The sequence below is a fragment of the Dicentrarchus labrax genome, unplaced genomic scaffold (assembly GCF_905237075.1).
Source record: "Dicentrarchus labrax unplaced genomic scaffold, dlabrax2021, whole genome shotgun sequence".
Taxonomy (NCBI): domain Eukaryota; kingdom Metazoa; phylum Chordata; class Actinopteri; family Moronidae; genus Dicentrarchus; species Dicentrarchus labrax.
The window spans coordinates 13,468,149-13,485,894 of NW_026136701.1; the positions used below are offsets into that span (position 1 = coordinate 13,468,149).

General features: G+C 43.4%; 1 protein-coding gene across 1 annotated transcript in view; it reads right to left on the reverse strand.

Annotated features, from left to right (window-relative positions):
* Positions 1-15,861, reverse strand: part of ptch2 (patched 2) — a 28,962-nt gene extending 13,101 nt beyond the window's left edge. The window contains exons 1-8 of the mRNA XM_051404642.1: positions 15,199-15,861; positions 13,402-13,594; positions 3,936-4,125; positions 3,766-3,835; positions 3,572-3,663; positions 820-928; positions 617-703; positions 368-489 (exon numbers count right to left, since the gene is read on the reverse strand). Coding sequence (XP_051260602.1) covers positions 368-489; positions 617-703; positions 820-928; positions 3,572-3,663; positions 3,766-3,835; positions 3,936-4,125; positions 13,402-13,594; positions 15,199-15,345 — 1,010 coding nt within the window. The 5' untranslated portion in view covers positions 15,346-15,861. The remainder of the gene's footprint in view (positions 1-367; positions 490-616; positions 704-819; positions 929-3,571; positions 3,664-3,765; positions 3,836-3,935; positions 4,126-13,401; positions 13,595-15,198) is intronic.
* Between the last annotated feature and the right edge of the window lie 1,885 nt (positions 15,862-17,746).

Here is a 17,746-nt window from a genome sequence, read left to right on the forward strand (position 1 = left end):
AAGTCTTATAAAAAGACGGAAAATTATATATTCCTTACACAACAAATGTGTAACAGTGTGGGGGGGCTTTATGTGGCTGTCAATCATCTTTAATTGGCCTATCCTGACCCAGGGTCATGCAGGAAACCGATCGCTCTCAGTACAAGGCATTCTTGGCATGTGTCTGTTGGGTTATTAGGGGTTACACAGATTCCACAGTCACGGCGGCTCATAAGCTGACTGGCTGCCTGCTCAGCTGGCAGTGATCATAGTGACCCCCCCACACACACTATTACATATTCCAATAAGACAACTTAAAACGCACTCTGTAAAATCACCTGGCACTGCAGTATTTGATCTTTCTTTACATGTCTCAATAAACACACACCTCAGCAGAGTATCCTGGCTGTTCTTGACCCGCCCTCCCAGGATCAGCTCCTCCTGCCAGTGCATAAACTTCCGGCTAAAACCGTGGCAACCACCCTGGAGACGCCCAGCAATGTCAGGACTCTGGATGGACGAGCAGGAACAGACGGAAAAATACAGTTAATTATGTCAGGCGTCTTTGTAGCTCTGAACGCTACCTTCATCAACTTGCAATCTCTTGCTGTATGTAGTGAATGAACTGTGAGTTTACCTCTCCTTGCTCCTTGTTGGGTGCACTGAGAGGGCAGTCAGGGTCTGACGGGTCTAGACATGGCCTGTTCATGTAGGCATGTCCCACCTAAGAAATCAAACAATGTTACAAAAGTCTAGATGAAAACTAGATGAGTAACTTATTGCTCATATGAGTAAGTCTTTCATTCAGCATATCTGTCAGTGTGTATTTGTGTGTCCTACCTGGGCTTTGTCCAACATCTCCTTAAATCCTTCTAGTGAAGTGAACTGACTCAGTTCCTCCATCAGCTTGACTGGATCTAGATTCATCCACTGGATATCTGGCATACCCCTGGAGAGCAAAGAGACAGATTTATGATGAACAACAGCTTAAACATATTCAACGAGGAAGAAACTGTGAAATAACTTTTTATCACGTTGTGCCTTGAAGGCTACACGGCTTTGCATTCCTGCAAATCTTTACTGCGAGCAGAATAACTATGATTTTTTCATTTCAGTTGAATTCTCTCTCCCTCGTTGTGCCGGGCTATGCAGGAGGCTAGCTGCAGATACAGGATAAAATAGCGTTTATTATCCTGTTTCACGCTGCCACAATGCCCGGGGAAAAGGCACGGTGGCTGCCTGCTCACTTCCATTCCTCAATGTCCTGCACTGAGTCATAACGATTACCTCTGCCTCACAAACATCTTGATAAGGAGGGAGGGAAGGGGAGAGGTTCGGAGGATGGATGGGAGGGAAATAGGTGAGGGATGAGAAGAGAAGCGAAGGGAGAAATCAGTGTTTGTTGTCTGATGTTCACAGACAAAGAACCTAATTATGAGCTTCACCTGTACATCAATCCTACTAGACTCATAATCTGCTCAATATTAAAGTCTGTAAATCTATACTAAACTATTATTAAATGGTCTACTTGCTTAAGGGACTAATGTCTATCTGGAGTGTTTTACATGTATAACAAGATATCCTGCTTTGGCGTACCTCACCAGCTGTCTGTAGTTTGGGAACTTGCTCTTGTTTTTACTGAAATATATCTTTCAGAAAGTGAATCAATCAACTTTAATATTACTGATTCCTTCTACTTAAAATTAAACCTTCATGTGCAGTACCCCAAAGTTGGTAATATATATGAAGGAGGGCACAATGTAAAATAACTTGACGGCTTTCCTGGTTTGAGTCTGTTGGAAAGAAATATTTCCTATCCGCAGCATGGCAGAGACTTCTAAGACATTACTTTTTTTTGTTTTACTAAAACCAAGAAAAGAAGAAATAAAATGCTGACAATGACAGATTTTGTGACTCTCTGCAAGAAAACAGTTTTGATAGACATTTTGTGCAATGAGGCAAAGTAAGAAAGATGACAGACAGACAGAAAAAGAGGGAAATAAAAGAATCCCAAAAGTATCTCAACTTTGGGCGCAATCTCCCTCCAATGGCTCATGAAGAGAGCTCCTCTCCTATTCCCACATACCAGGGTCCTTTTTGCTGCTGCTCGCAAAGACACACTCCTTTATCAGCTAGTTTTTGCTTGAGTGAACCGGGCCTGGGCCCTTTTGTTTTTTCATAGATTGCTGCTCTTTGTTCTCTCAAGTTTTTTTTTTTTCTCTCTCTCTCTCTCTCTCTCTCTCTCTCTCTCTCTCTCTCTCACTCTTCCTCACTCTCTTTTCCAATATGCCTCTCTCCCTCTTCCCCCTTCTCTCTCTCTATCTCCCTCTTTCTTTTTGCATTTAAAACCAGAGCTGAAGTGAAGCGGAAGCTGACTCGGGGGACACAGGCCTCAGTGACCACCGCAAGTTCCCTTCCCTTCCCTTCCCTTCCCTTCCCTTCCACGTTGAAAAAGTGAGTACAAAAAACCATTTAATAAACAATAACAGATGCTGAACACTTTGTGTGATTTACAGGAATACTTGGAAGATGTGTGAATCATCAAAGACCCCCCTTTCTCGCTCTCTGTCGCTCTGCTTTCACACAAACCAACTGGGAGATACTAAGGATGGGAAACTTGTGTTTGTTTCTGTGTGTGCTGGCTTGTCATGCAACATACCGCTGTCAGCTCTGGACAGAAATATAAACAAATAATTTGTTTGCAAAGAAACATCTGCTATGATCTAAACTATCTTTTATAAACTAAGGATTCAATTGAAATATCACTTCTGATGACAAAAAAAGCTCTCTTTCAGTGACTCAATTTCTCAAGAGAACTTTGTCCTGAAAAAAGGCGAAAAAAAAAACCCTGAATCCGCAAATGCCCAAATACGCCCAGACTCCACTGTTAACCGTCTTGTAGCCTCTCTCTGTCTTTCTCGAGGGACTTGAGGCTTGAATACTGCCCATTTTATTTGTTGGACAACTTGGGAGCTGGGAGCCCGGGGCATTACCATGAGAATGCCGAGTGTTAGCCGTGAGCTGACAAAAGCCGGCCCCCCTCCCTCCTCCGGGGCCCCTGCACTGATGGACACTCACTCGTAAACTGAAAGAATGCTTACCATTGTCTGACCCAAAGGGCTCCCCTGCCACCGCCACCACCACCACCACCGCCACCTCCCCACCCTCCGTTCTACCAACCCACCACCCAGTTGCTGCTGCAGCCATCCCCTCTCTCTCTCTCTCTCTCTCTCTCTCTCTCTCTCTCTCTCCCTCTCTCTCTCCATCCCTCCCTCACTCCCTGCATCTCTCCCTCACTTTCTCTCTTTGAATTTCTCTGTCAGGACACCCCCACACCCCCTCCAGTCCCTCTCTGGGCCCTAAAAGAACTCTATTACTGACCGCCGCTGTCAGTCACAGCACCCACTGACAGACTACTGAAAGCCCAACTGTATGTCTCCATCGAGCATGTGTTAAAAGTTACGAACCCCTCCACAAGTCTGCAACGCAAGTCAGATGGAAGCAATGACAGCAAAGGGAGAGCCAAGACTTTCTATGAAATGTTTTAATATGCAAAAAAGATTTAAGTTGACTCAAATATTCCAATACTTACGGTAAATAGGCGGAGCCTCCTTGTAGTTTGGCCCCTTCCCAAAAACAGTCCAATGGGGTGATTATCATACAGGGGAATAGCTTGTCAATCATCTAGGATCAGAAAATAGAAAGGAAGCACGATTAAGCATCACAAATCAGGTAAAAAGAAAATGTATATACAGGACTTGAAAAATCTATTTATTGTGAACTTACCCTTTCAATCATGACATTTTCTATAATAGGGACTCCTGATTTATAGCATATTTTGTTAAGATCCCATGATCTAAAAGAGAGAAACAACAATAGTTAATAAATAATAATTTACAACTTAAATTGTTGACACAAATGTAAACACAAGAAACGATGGAGGGTGGTCCACTTACTTTCCAAACAGTGACACCTGGACCTTGCTGGCTGACAGGGCGGCTTCCATGTGAACCAGCAAAGCCTCCTGGCTAAGAATATTGGTGCCCTCTTCTTTGGGGGTCTGGATGAGCATCTGTGAGGTAAATACTGACTCCTCTCCCTGCTTCTCCCTGGTGTAGCGAAGCTCTGTGCTCACCCGACTACCAGCTAGAAAACAAAGAATAAAGGATAAGTTAATAATGAATAATTAATACAGAATTCATGAGATAGATAGACAGATAGATAGATAGATAGATAGATAGATAGATAGATAGATAGATAGATAGATAGATAGATAGATAGATAGATAGATTGATATACTGTATATTAGTCTTACATTAGCACAGACTTTCTTTAAAGCACATACAAAGACACACACACACACACACACACACACATTTGGATCCTAAAACAAAGTGTGTGGCGTGCGTATATATGCACACACACTTACACAAGAACACACACATATATCGACCAACGCCCTTGGCCCTCGCCAGTGTTGGTTTTGAAGGCACTTCACACAAGCCAGCGTCTGGCCAAGAGAAATGAGTAATACAGCTTCTCATTGGCTCCTTCTGCGAAACAGATGTGCCCTGTTAGTTAGGAAAATCAGCCTTCTGATGCCCCAAAACCCTCTGCCACTATTCTCAAGGGCAGCAGATATATCGACATTTTGAATATGTGAGAAAAGATCATGACGAGTTACTAGATCTTTATATTCTGTATCCACCTTTAAGGTAGTTTAGATGAAAATAAGTTGACCGTAACTACGTCATTAAGCTATATTTTTTGGCACCAGACTCAGGGCTTTGAAGAGAAGAGAAGAGAAGAGAAGAGAAGAGAAGAGAAGAGAGGAGAAGAGAAGAGAGGAGAAGGGTTGGATGAGGGGGAACAGGGAGAGGCAGTGGTGGGGCTATGGCACACAGAAGTTGGGAATGAAAGACATCAAAGAACTTGGAGATACAAATACATAAAGAAAGGTAAATAGATTCATAGAGATAAATACGGATATCAGCGGTGGTGATGAACAAAAAAGAGATAGAAAGAGGATGAAAAATACAGAGAGAGAGAGAGAGAGAGAGAGAGAGAGAGAGAGAGAGAGAGAGAGAGAGAGAGATATGTTGTGCTGTGCGGTAGACTCCAGCCCCCTAATTACAGGAGGTTGCCCTGAAAAGAGTTTGCCAGCCGGGGGGATCTGTGCCTGTGCCAAGTGGACATGAAACATGCCGCGCTGGATCACAGAGGGCCCGTCTGCCCCTCTCGCTGTCCCACTACATGACAACCCCAGAGAGAGAAAGAGAGGGAGGGAAAAGGAGAGAAGGGGGGAGGTGGTGGGGCAGTCTGGAAACAAGGGCTACCTCCTTTTCAATTCTAACTCTCGTCACTCTTTTACTCACTGTCCCGGCGCTGCACTCATTCCTGCCTGCATGTATCCCTCTCATACTCTATATACTTGTCTTTCTCCCAATCTTTCTTTCGTTCTCTCTTTCCCTCATGCTCTCGTGCACCTAGCCCAGCCTGGAGCAGGCTCCTATAATTGATGGGGAGAAAAGAAAAAACAAATGATTCAGCCAACGCCGCGAAAAGTGTGAGATCAGGTTAGAGACTCTGGGCCTTGGAAACACTGTCCAATACTTCGAGGCTTTGCTTTCAAGGCTTTAATTACCTTACGCAGGGGCGTAGAGTATAAGGCCATCTCGTTTATTTGCAGTCATGGGTGTCTTTTTTTTAAGTGTCTGGCTCAGTGCATCCCAAAGAGAAGAAAACCTCAAAATGGGACATGTTCTTGTTGGATATCCTCTGCACATCTGGTCCTACAAAATTTGAGTTTTTATAACGCTTTTATTCCAAGGGAACCACAAGAAAAAAGATTTCCTCAAGACTATTGGAGACAATTATTTTTTTCTTCTTAAGAGTGCTGGTTCTTTTAGTTTATTTGACTTTTATAAAACCATTTTCACACTGTCAAGTACATGTACAAAGAATCTGCCTTGGTGTAAGAACGGTGCTCAGATGGACAGTTCTCCCCGACTTCAACTCAGCTTCCTTGCCACACAGATTTCCAATCAAAGAAGGCTACTACAAAATGGAACCCTTTCCGTTCTTGGACCTCTTTGACATCTGTTAAACCTTTTTTGACATTTCGTATGTTAACCTCTGCAGTGTGGGGTTTTGATCCCAACAGGAACTGGGTGGCTCGGAGAGACTCTGGCTCTGTAATTACAGGCCTCCTGAAGTAAATTATAGCTATTTGTGTCTCGTTCCTCCCATCTGGACCACCCAGGCAGCCAGTCCTCTCTCTTTTCTCTCTCTCTCTTTCTCGCCTTCTCTTCACAACCCCTGGTCCGGCCCCAACCACTCAACTCTGAGCTTCGCAACTACTCAGCTCGGTTCAGCTCTGCTCTGTTCACCACTCGCTCCAGAGGGAACCCTGTCCTTTCTTTTCTTATCTGTCTTTCTTCTCCTGGTTTCTCTTCTCCTTTTCCTCCCTCTCTCTCCTTTTTCACTTCTTTCTCTTTCTCACTCTCTTTCAATCCCCCCTACCCTCTCCCTGCACTCAGCCTGCGCTCCACACAGTCTTAAAGAGACAGTTCCCAGAAATTTTCCCACCATGGGAAGAAAGCGCCTTTGAGTGTGGAAGTTGGGGTTTCAACACCCCAGCGGCTGGTAATTTTATTACATGAGCAATTTTCTAACATGAAATATTAGTCCATGTTTGGCAACATGATCAAAAATGAAAAATAGAAAGAAGAAATCACAAATGATCCCAAATTCTTCTAAATCACATCCACAGTTCTTTCATTGGATGTTTTTGAGAAACTCGACCACCATCTTACAAATTTTAGCAAACAACTCGACTCTGTTGGGTGCAACATGTGAATTCATTTACTAGCTTCACCACTAAAAGCACTTTCACAACAGTTACGACACTGGGAAAGTGAAAAGCAAATGAAAAATGTCATAACAAGCACTGACATGGTTTCATGGCTGTGGGTGTACAAATATAATGTTTGTACGAATGTGTGTGTACATGTACCTATGTGTGTGTGTGTGTGTGTGTGTGTGTGTGTGTGTGTGTGTGTGCACCGGTGTAAACACTGGACCCTGTCTCCACCAACCTCAGTCATTTCCTCTCCGACTGACCCCTCCATCCCTAAAAACCGAACACCCAGAATCCCCTTACTCGGTGAAATATGTGCGGCTTCTCACATCTGGCTTCTAGGACAGAGGCAAGGAAACCTTTAAAGTGCTGTGCTTCAAATTTATTCTCTTCTATTCCATTCTATCTATTCTATGCTGTCTTCGTGGCTTACAGGCCTAGTCCCAGTTCCAGGCCATGCTAGGTCAGACCAGGCCACCTTCAAAGTTCAGTGTGGTAGATTAGCTGGATTAGGGGGCCTCTGAAAGGCCCCACGCTGCTATGGAGGAAGACCAAAGACGAAGAAGGCTGAAAGTGACATGTATGCATTTACCTGCTACGCAATGCATTGGAAGTAACCTTGTCCTGATTAACACAGTATGCCCACACCTCCTTTAGTTAAAGATTTTAGGGGGGAAGAGTTCTGACCACCACAGAGTAGGAACAATGTATAAAATGAGACAGAAAGCTATCCCTTGGCTGCCAGCTTCCATCTATCATTTACTCAACTTTTTTTCACAATGTCTTCCAATAGAGGTCCTTTATCTCTTTTGATTTTCAGCAAAGGAGCCAAATGAGAAACTCATTCTCTTGGCCTGGCAGTCAGCATCACAAAAAAACCCTCTTGGTCCTTTTTTCACATGTGGACCCACCAGAATCGGGTCTGTGCCACAGCCCGGCCCTGCCCCATGGCATTCCCTAGCCAGGGCACCGCCTAAAGCAGGCAACCCCCAGCAGATGGGCCGTTCCTCCATACAATCCTTCAGTACAGCAGCTCCAGACTGAATGCAGACCCTTTTGTCATTCAACCCTTCAATTTCTTTCAGATGTTTCCCAACAAACAGCAGAATAAAATAAAGAGGGAAGGTTTTTTTTTCACAACAAAAGCAAATGGACCAAAACTTTCCCAGCCTGTAAAACAATGCCAGAGTTGGCTGTGGGAGGGTGAGGCTGGGGGCAAGAAAGAGAAGCTGGCACTTTGGTATCTTACCTATAGAAATACAGTGTGTGTGTGTGTGTTTTTGTCTTCACGCGCACGGTGTATCTGTTCATTAATCGTCAAAGACAGTTGTATTATTTTAGAAGGAGAAAATCCTAATTAACGTGTGAACACGAGAAAACAAAAATGATCCGTTTCAATGTGTTGAAACCATGCAGCTTCCTCCATTAAGAAAAAAACAACCACCTTTAGATCACACCTTAAAAACAGTATAAAACAGGGAAAACAACATGAAAAATCAGTTTCACTTACATTCTATTCAGATGTGCCAGTGGTGTTAGCCACCACACATAAATTTCCACCAGGGTTGGCATTTAGGCACTTTCTATTTCCATATGTATAGGCTTGCCTCTGCTAATTATGCTAATCATGGGCAGAGTTGGCCACTGTGAAAAATAGTCACATTAGACACTCCACTGACCGCTAATACTGCTTAATGTGTGGTTGAAACATACATTCATCCCTGCCTGAAAGGCAAAATTTTTCCACATTGCTGGTCTCATTCAGACGAGAAATGAATTTATTGAGCCCAAGAACCATTTCTTTTTTCCCTCCCAAGTACCAAGAAAATGTTCAGTCTCTCTCCATCTCCCTCTCCCTTTACTTTTTATACTTTCATGGTGTAAAGACAGAGGCAAATGGTGCAAACTCTAAGGTGACTGGTGCCGCTTTATTTTTGCGCAGACCAAAGACAAAGGTTGCTCTTCAGCTAGGAAAGAAAGGGCGCCACACTATATTGATTGAGTTTTCATTATCCTGTTTTCAGTTGCACTGCAGCCTTTCTCAGTATATTGCATTCAGTGTTGCAAAGACTGACAGTCCAGTGTCCTTTTTTATAAAAGCGTTGGCACCAAAATAACAGTATAAAGGTATCTTTCATGTTATCACTGTAAATGTGGCTGTAACTTTGAAATCCAGTCCACATGATGAATACTGTCATTTTAAAATTGCTACTTCAAAAAGACAGGTAGGGAGCAATCTGTGTGTTTCCTGTATCATGGAAGCAAAAGCCATGTGTCTGTCGTATGTACATGTATCTATAGCTGCTAAATCTGTGTTTATTTGTTGGGGGGTGGTCCTGGTCTCACTGTTAAAGAGTATGTGTGTGTGTATGTGTGTGTTGGGGGGGATACTGAAAAAGGGGATGGAATGAGGGAGACTTGGATTGAAGGATGGCGGGAAGGGGGGTGAAATAAACATTTAGAAGTGACCCAGGTTGACTCTGGTCTTGTTTGTTCTCTCTACCAGTGAGGTCCTGGGCCCTGAGCGCTGGGAGTTTATTTATCTAGCTGGGGCACCACCGCGCACTATTCACCTCCAATAATGCCTCATAGAGCTCCCTTTCTCTGTCTGAACTGGGGCGCTGTGTGCGCTCCGATGAATTATAGCATTTACCTGCTGTGCCGCTCTGAGGTTTGTTTAGAGAAACTGCTCCAAACATCGTAATGCCCACGTGTGCATTCGCTCATTTGCGCAAACTCAGACGTTTTTCTCTCATCCAGGTTGTCTTTCTCTTTCTTTTAATAAATTGTCTCTTCATATCTGCTTGTGACCTTGTTGATTTCATTGCTATCTGGCTAAGCTAGCACTTCAGTCTCTATGCATTCATGCTATGTGGACTGCGTATGGGCTTTACCTCCCCCTTTCCTATCCTCTTTCTACATGGCCTCTTTATGGGACATGTGGTGCGCCTGCTATCCGGATAGGCCCTGTCTCACTGCACTCATATTTGGACAGCTTGAGTCTGTGTACATGTCTGTCATGCCTCACCCAAACTCTGCCAAGAAGGATGAGTTTAGTTAATGTAAGAGTAAACACCACCACTTTTACATGGAGGCCATTTCTTTCCTTCCCAAAACAAGCTTTTCAAGTGGGCCTTTGTAGAAGTGAAATAATCAGAACTTAAAATACAAGATACAAGACCTAAAACAATTATTCAAACACTGCAAAAAGAAATCAGATTTTTTATTTTTTCAAGCTTGAGCAAGCGTGAGCAAGGAACCACATAACCTCTCACAGTCCTTTATGGAGAAATAAAGACACGCAGGAGACAGTCTCACACTTGATGTTTGTTCAAGTGAGACAGGCAAAAACATGAGCAAAAAAAGAAGTGTCAGCTAGCCATAAACCTTCCGGCCTGTTCCTGCCCCAACCCCCCAAATGTCTCCTCTCATCCTTCTCTTCTTCCTGCAACTCTTTTTTTTTACGATCTCTCTCTTTTCTGTTTGTGGACAATACAGACTCACACGTTGCCCAGCTCACACCAACTTTCACACTCTCAAAGGTGGGCAGGCTATAAAAGCATAAAACGTAAAGGAATAACATAATGTGTGTTTACAGTATGCAAACTTAATCTACAGTGAAATTACATGCATTTGGCAAAGGCCTCTTCATAAGAACACATTAATAACACATGTACACCTAGTGTTCATCCCCGCACTGTCTTCCCTCAGGGCTACAGACACTTTCCAAAAAAAAAATGCAACTCTGTGTTACAACATTTAAAATGCAGCCTGCTAAACAAGACCTGTGTAAGTAATTTCAGGTATTTTGATGGGTGGTGTCTGTCTGATATTTTCTCAGTGACTGAGCAGTAAGCCACAAATAGTCCTTAATCCCCCCTGTCAGACTAAACACCCTGATACTAGGGCTTTTATTCTCACCAACACAGGTGTGAGGACTGAAGACATGATTAACCCTTTTACTTTTTTGTTGCATGTCCTCCTTGCCAATGCACCAGAATCCTGAAGGCAAATGAAAATGATACAAGTAAAGGCTGTCAGTTAGTACAGAACAGTATACGGTGCAAGTATGTTTGCAAGGGAATGCAGGTATTAACTTTACCGAACTCCCTATTCTGTCTTTCTCTGTCTACTCTCTCTAGACAGACTCCACTGCTGTGCTCTGCTTCACAGTGTTTTGGTGCTGTAGGAGGGAGGAAGCAATTAAAAAGCCCTGGTGGCCTGACTTCACAGAGCAGGCAGGCAGACAGGTAGAAATATAAACAGACATACACAAAGCACAGGCAGACAGACGGGCAAGCACTCAGGAAATTTGGGCAGGCAGACAGACGGCTAGGCAAGCTGCACACACCAAAGGTGGCAAAAATGACAAGTGTATGTGTTTTTGTATGTGTGGGTTGTGCGGGGGCAGCCTCTAGTATGAATATATGATGGGAAGCATATGCCCTTAACACATTCACACACACTCACACACACACACACACACACCGGCATAGAGCTTACACCATGTTGGAAGTGTTAACACATACGGTGTCAATTCACAGCTAGTTTATTCTGAACAAATTAGGATACAAGTGGGAAAGCTTTGTTTATGCTGCAATCTGGAAGAGCTGTTTCATAAGATTACGTGTCAGATATGAAGGAAATGACTTGCAAAAATGCATTAGAAATTAAATTTCTCCTAGTTAAGATATATACACAAAAACAGTCCAATAATAATACATATTTTTAAGAGTCTTATTATGAAATCAGCTGTCTTATTAGAGAGCATATCATTCCTCCCTCTTCTGGCTTATGTACAATGGTGCATGTGTGTGCGTGTGTTCTTCTGTGTTTGTGTGTGTGAGAGAGAGAGAGAGGGAGAGACAGAGGGAGAACTAACCTCTCCTTGTTACCGAACCACTTTACTCTCCATTGAGGCCCTAGCAGCTTTGTCAATGGGCTATTGGTGGAAACAAGGCAGGCAGAAACTTTAGAAACATGGCCACGGCCTCTTAAAGGCACAGCATTCCTTTTCAGACCCCCTCCGTTCAACTCTCTCAATCCCACAGCAAAACAACTGGCACACAAACATCTAAACATCTCCTTTAAGAGATGGATCTGCCAATTAGCTCAAGAGGTAATCCTGAAGCTTTACACTAACCAGAATGAAAGCAAAGAAAAAAGGAGACTGTAGAAATTCAAACTCTTGTTGCCTGCTTTTGTAGCAAATACAGGCCTAACCCTGCAAATTCAATCTCACAATTTACAGATTTAAAAAAAAAAAATTAACTAATTAATTATTTACATTCCTGTGCAAGTGGAGCGCACAGTCTCCAAACATTTCTCCTGACACCAGCAGTGTGTGATTTCTCCAACACCTCTACACACAGCTCCTGTGGGAGCCGCCTGTCCCCGTCCTCTAGTGACATGGTGAGCTTAAAAACCCCATACGGTCTGTTTATATTCACCAACTGCTGTAGCGCTTTTAGAGTGTGCAAAACAGGTGGGTAAACTTCAGCTGCATTCACTTATATTTTTTCTTCTTGTGAGGAGGAGAGGAGGAGGGAGGGAGGGAGGGGGTTTTAGGGAGGTGGTGCCTGCTTGCCTGCCTGCCTGCTTGCCTCTTGTTGAATGGAATCCAAGAATAGTTAGGGACCACACAGGGAGCCGAGGGGGGGAGGGGTCAGAGCCCTCAAAGATGGCTAACCATTCACACAGTCCATCTGCTGCGGGGATCAGCCCTAGCACTGAAAGCCTGGGGGTTTAAAAGGAATTTGGCCAGTGTGAAAAACCAAATAAAGCTGCCTCTAACCCTGAAAATGCACAGATAACCTAAATATAAAATTCACAGAATGAGGGAAAAAGAGGGGAAAAAAAGGTTTGAGAGTCAGTGTAGAATTACAAACACGGTCATGCCTTTAGGACATGCGCAAGATAATGACTGTCTGACAGAAGAGGGAGAGATAATATTGTAGTGCAGTCGGGTCAGATGTGTTTGGGTTTCTCAGGTAAACTGTGACTTATTAAGACATGAACAGACATGAACAAACAACACTCAGCTTGCAGAATACAACATATAGTTTACTCCCATCCGCAACACACAGGAAACAGAAGTACAACGCAAAAGGAAGTTAATACTCTATCTGCAAGCTATTTCAATACAGGCAAACATAAAAAAATAACTTTAAACCAGCTCCCACAAATCATGTTCCTTGTTACTGCTTCGGTCAGGATTCAAGCCAGACAAGCAGTCAATCAGTCACTGAACACCTAGTGCCCTCCCATGGCACTGAGATGACACTAACATGGCCACCCTGCTTCTTCCCACCAGCCACTATTGTCATTCAATCTCCAGCTAAACCCAGTGGGGGAAAAAAAGCTCATCAAAATGTACAAACCACCCTCGGGTGACTATTCTGAGCAAAAAGTAAATTCAACCATGAGCCTAAAACTGAACTCACAGAATGACGGCTCACCTGAAGTGATGTTGTTTTTGTGTGATAAACAGTAATCATGCCAGAGTCTGACCTGTGCTGCTGCTTCACAGGAACAGCAATGAAAAAGTCATCTTAAAAACTCACCTTCCACCCATAGCTGTTCGATGTCCGTTTCGATGGCTGCAACTCGGAGTCCCACAGACAGAGCCCCAAATAGTAAGAGTCCAATAAAGAGGACCTTTCCACAGTGCCTCTGGATGTGGCAACCCAGAGAGAACAGGAGGGCCTGGAACCTCGCCCGGATCCAGAGAGGAGCTTTCTGACCTACCGCCTTCCCCTGGATTCGAAGCAGGAGGGAGGGTGAGAAAAGGACAGTATTATTATTATGTTACCACACATAAATAATGCACCATTTGCACAACTGTCCACAAAGGCAGGTTTCATAGCTTGTGTCTCAATCTGAGTCTCAAGTGTGAAGAATTTAGGCCAAATCTATACCACAGCAACAACTTCCATCCAAGACACTGGATAACACATGCATCTGTATTCAGAAACACGTGTCTTTCTGTGGGAATTTTGAGCATTGTATAATATGATGACAGTTCAAGCTGCTAACTAGCTAAACACAGAGTTGATGCCAGTGCTGTCCTACCATGAGTGTGCTGTCAGACTGCTGCTAAAATCTCACGTCTGTCACCTGAACTCAGTCCAGAACTGGGACAGGATCTCCCACATTTGAGATGATTTAATCGGAATAGCTGTGGCAATAATCCGCACTAATGTTAACCTTTTGTGGAAACTAGATACAAGTGGTTTAAATTTACAGAGTCCAGAGAAACAGCAATGAAAAGAGCCTAAAAATACAAATTTCCTCCCTACAGAACAAGCTGAAAATGTTGATTATAGTTGCAGTTTAAGAGAAAAACAGCAATAGTGTCTTATCTTTAATGAGTATTCAGTAAAAAATGATCACCATATGTGTACTGTGAACAGATTATTAGTACTTTTGTTGCAGTAAAAGTCTTTTTCAATCACGTTCAACTGCTAAATACTAACAGAATGAGCTGGTTACAAATAGAGTTTTCAGCTGACGTCTATTTCCCTGCAGCAATCTACATTATAAAGTTTTCCCCCCCTCTAATTTGAAACAAAACTGTTAGAATCTCTTCTTTAGGGAGAGCCATTCAGTCCCTGTGCTACAAATGTCACTGCTGCAGAAGACATTGCTCTGGTGTTGTGGTTTCTCTCAGCAGTGCTGAAACACGTCCAAGCATCCGGGCGGTCCAAAGATGCTTTGTCAGATCAAACTCAATCAGTGAATTCCTTTACAGGACCCACCACATTTCCAAACAGACCCCGGGCCAGTGCGCTCTGCGCTGCCTGCACAAAGCCAAAAACACGCACAACACGGCTGGGATATGGGAACAAACGATCACTCACTCACTCACTCCCTCCCGGTGGCTTTAACAACAAAAAATGAATGAGAGTGTGGTGTCCATTCAAACAAACAGCAACGTTAACATGCTGCCAAATATGAAAACGCGTAATAAAGTATCACTTTATTCCAGGAGGTTGCCAAACAGCCCATGTCATGCAAGCTCAGACTTCTATAAGGTTTTGTCCCAGTAACCATAAAGCATAAGGTTGCTGTTGCCTATACCGAGCTCCGATGACAATTTCTACACCTTTTTCGTTGTAAACAGTCAAACTGAACTACTCCCGGTTTCGCTGTCGACTCCCTCAGGGAGCTCTGGTGGTCCCCGGACCCCAGTTTTGGGAGCTGCTGCTTCAGTCTACCCTACATTCCCACATGCGCCCTCAACTCACGATTAGATAACGGCTAAATCAAAAGCTGCATTTAAAGACTTTCATTCACATTTGCCGACTGAATGAGAGCCGCCCTCATAGTAAATCCACACTAAACTGTGAGCGCTGTATCACCTTTGAGATCTGTTTAAGTGCGAAAGCAGCGTGGCAGTAGCTGGGTCTCCGGAGTAGGTCTGGGTTCGCAGGCGGCTGGGAGCGCGTATAACTCGGGGGTAAATCTCCATAGACGCCGGGCCCTGGGACCCCGCGATCCGAGGCCATAGTCCAAAAAGGGTAAACAGGGCGCAGAGCAAAGCGACAGGGAATCGGTGCAAGTTCAGAAAAAGCGACAATAATCCAACATAGAAGAGGAGCGCATCCAGCACCGCCGGCGACAAGTTAGAGGAAGGGTTTCTAGTCTTCCTTGGAGCCAAACAAGTCTCGAAACTCCATCCCAACATTATGCGCCGAAATCCGTATAGATCCTTCAGTCTTCATTCGTCCCGATGGTTTATGAAACGACGTCTCAGAGAGGAGTAGTAGTAGTAGTAGTAGTAGTAGTAGTAGTAGCCTATGTCTGAGCCGTCCGTGTCAAGTCTAACTCCGATCCCGTAGCGGTAACATTTGGAGAAGTTCGCCTCTCGGCAAATCCTGAAAAGGGAGGTTTGATGGAAAAGTGCTCCGGCTCCCATTGGTCAAGGAAGAGGCAAATTACTTTGCAAACATCGCCTATTATTAGCTGCTAAGCAACAGCTCACCAAAGTGGAGAGAGAGGGGGACCACCCAGGCTGCCGCTGCCTGGGCTGGAGGGAGAGGAGGAGGGAGGGGAGGAGGAGGAGGGGGAGGAGGAGGAGGGGGGGTAGAGGGGGAGGGAGGGAGAGAGGAACTCTTTCAATAAACTCTGCACGGCCGCGCACGCACGCACACACACATGCGCGCACGCTCACGCACACAGCTTGCTGCCTGCCTGCCCGCCTCACTTGCTCTCTGAACATTATTCCCAGCGGCCGGGCCCCTCCAGTTTGTAAGAAGCAATCGCGCATGCCATCTATTGATATCACAGCGGCAAGCACGCACGCATACAATTTTCTGCTTTTTTTCTGTTTCATCAGCACGGGCCAATCAGTGGCAGAAAAAAAAAAAAGTTAATTCAGCTTTTTAGACAAGAATGTAAACATGCTTTTTTTTTTGTATGGGAGAATTGCAGATCTTTCAACACTTTTCATATCACTTCAGGGCATCTCATGTTTGATGAGGTTTTGGAGCCTCACATTTGTTACAGAGCACCTTAAAAAAAGAAGAAGACATTTTTAACCTCTGGAGTCTTTGCTGTGAGTGCAGTTTGTAATAGGCAGCTGTGAGAAGATTATGTGTATGTGTATGTAGGTTTTTAGCACTCACAGCTGTAACCTCAACTCTTGTGGCCAAAAGCTTCTAAAAGTAGGTTGATAGGCTTTCTTACACCCCGAGCAGAACCTCTAATCCCAGTAAAAAAAATTGCCTTAAAAAGAGCGTAGGAATTATTCCACACATGCATCTTTTTCATCAACACCTCGGAGCCGCCTGGTTCAGTGTGACACCCTTATCTCTGTGGAGACTTTTGGAAAGTTTCCATTTCTTGTCATGCATGATTTCATGAGTTCAGAAAGCAGTTCACCTAAGAACAACATGTGAAAAAGAAAGAAAGAAAGAGGGTTCTCAGACAAGATTGTTTTCTAATCTCTTACTCAAAAAAAAAAAAGAGGTTAGGGGTGTCTTGGTGGTTTGCTAATGTTAGCCCCCATTGGCCCCACTCATGACAGTATGGGGGTGAAGAACAAACACTTTACCAGATTACACATTCATTCTCTGCCGAAACACAGACCTGTCCTGCCGTGTACAACATTTGTCAGGTGGCTGGTGCTAATTTGAGGCCCTTTGGGTAACTGTAAAACAATCTGAGGCTGATGTAAAGCAATTTGAATAAAGGTGTTGGTGCTATAAGCTCATTCTATGCGTGACATCAGGTTCAATTCAATGTCACAGCCTGCTGCTGAGCCGTTACGTCCATCATCATCGTTTACATGAAGACAAAGGACATGAGAAACAGATTGTGGATGTATAAGGTTACTGTAGGGGCTGGAGATCAGAATCACGGGGAAGCATCTGTATGATGTAGTGCATCGTCATTATGAGGTACTGTGGATTCACATGTTCTTATGGTTGCAGCACAAACAGTTACCAAAGAAAAAATAATTACTATAAATTATTATTTGAGTGATAACAATGAAGTACAGAATGATAACTATGTATCTGTAAATACTATAATGTAGTTGTACAATAACAAATAAAGTCAGCTTCCCTATCACATTCAATTTACATTCAATAAAATTAATGAAATTAATTCTAAAATGAATTTATTTGATGTTGGGGTCATCTTATTATCATTTTTTCATTAAATTGAATAATTGTTTACTCTATAAAATGTCAGAACAAAGTGGACATGTCTTCAAAAATCCTGTTTTGTTGCAACAACAGTCAAAAAATCCAACAATGTAAGAAAAATAGAATATACAATTTTTTTTAAAATTAACTTTATATATAAACATACTGTACTCTGTGTCTTTGTGTGTGTTTTATACATAAAAAAAATCAATAACATTTTTGATATTGTTGTTTAGTACACCATATACAGTATAATTTA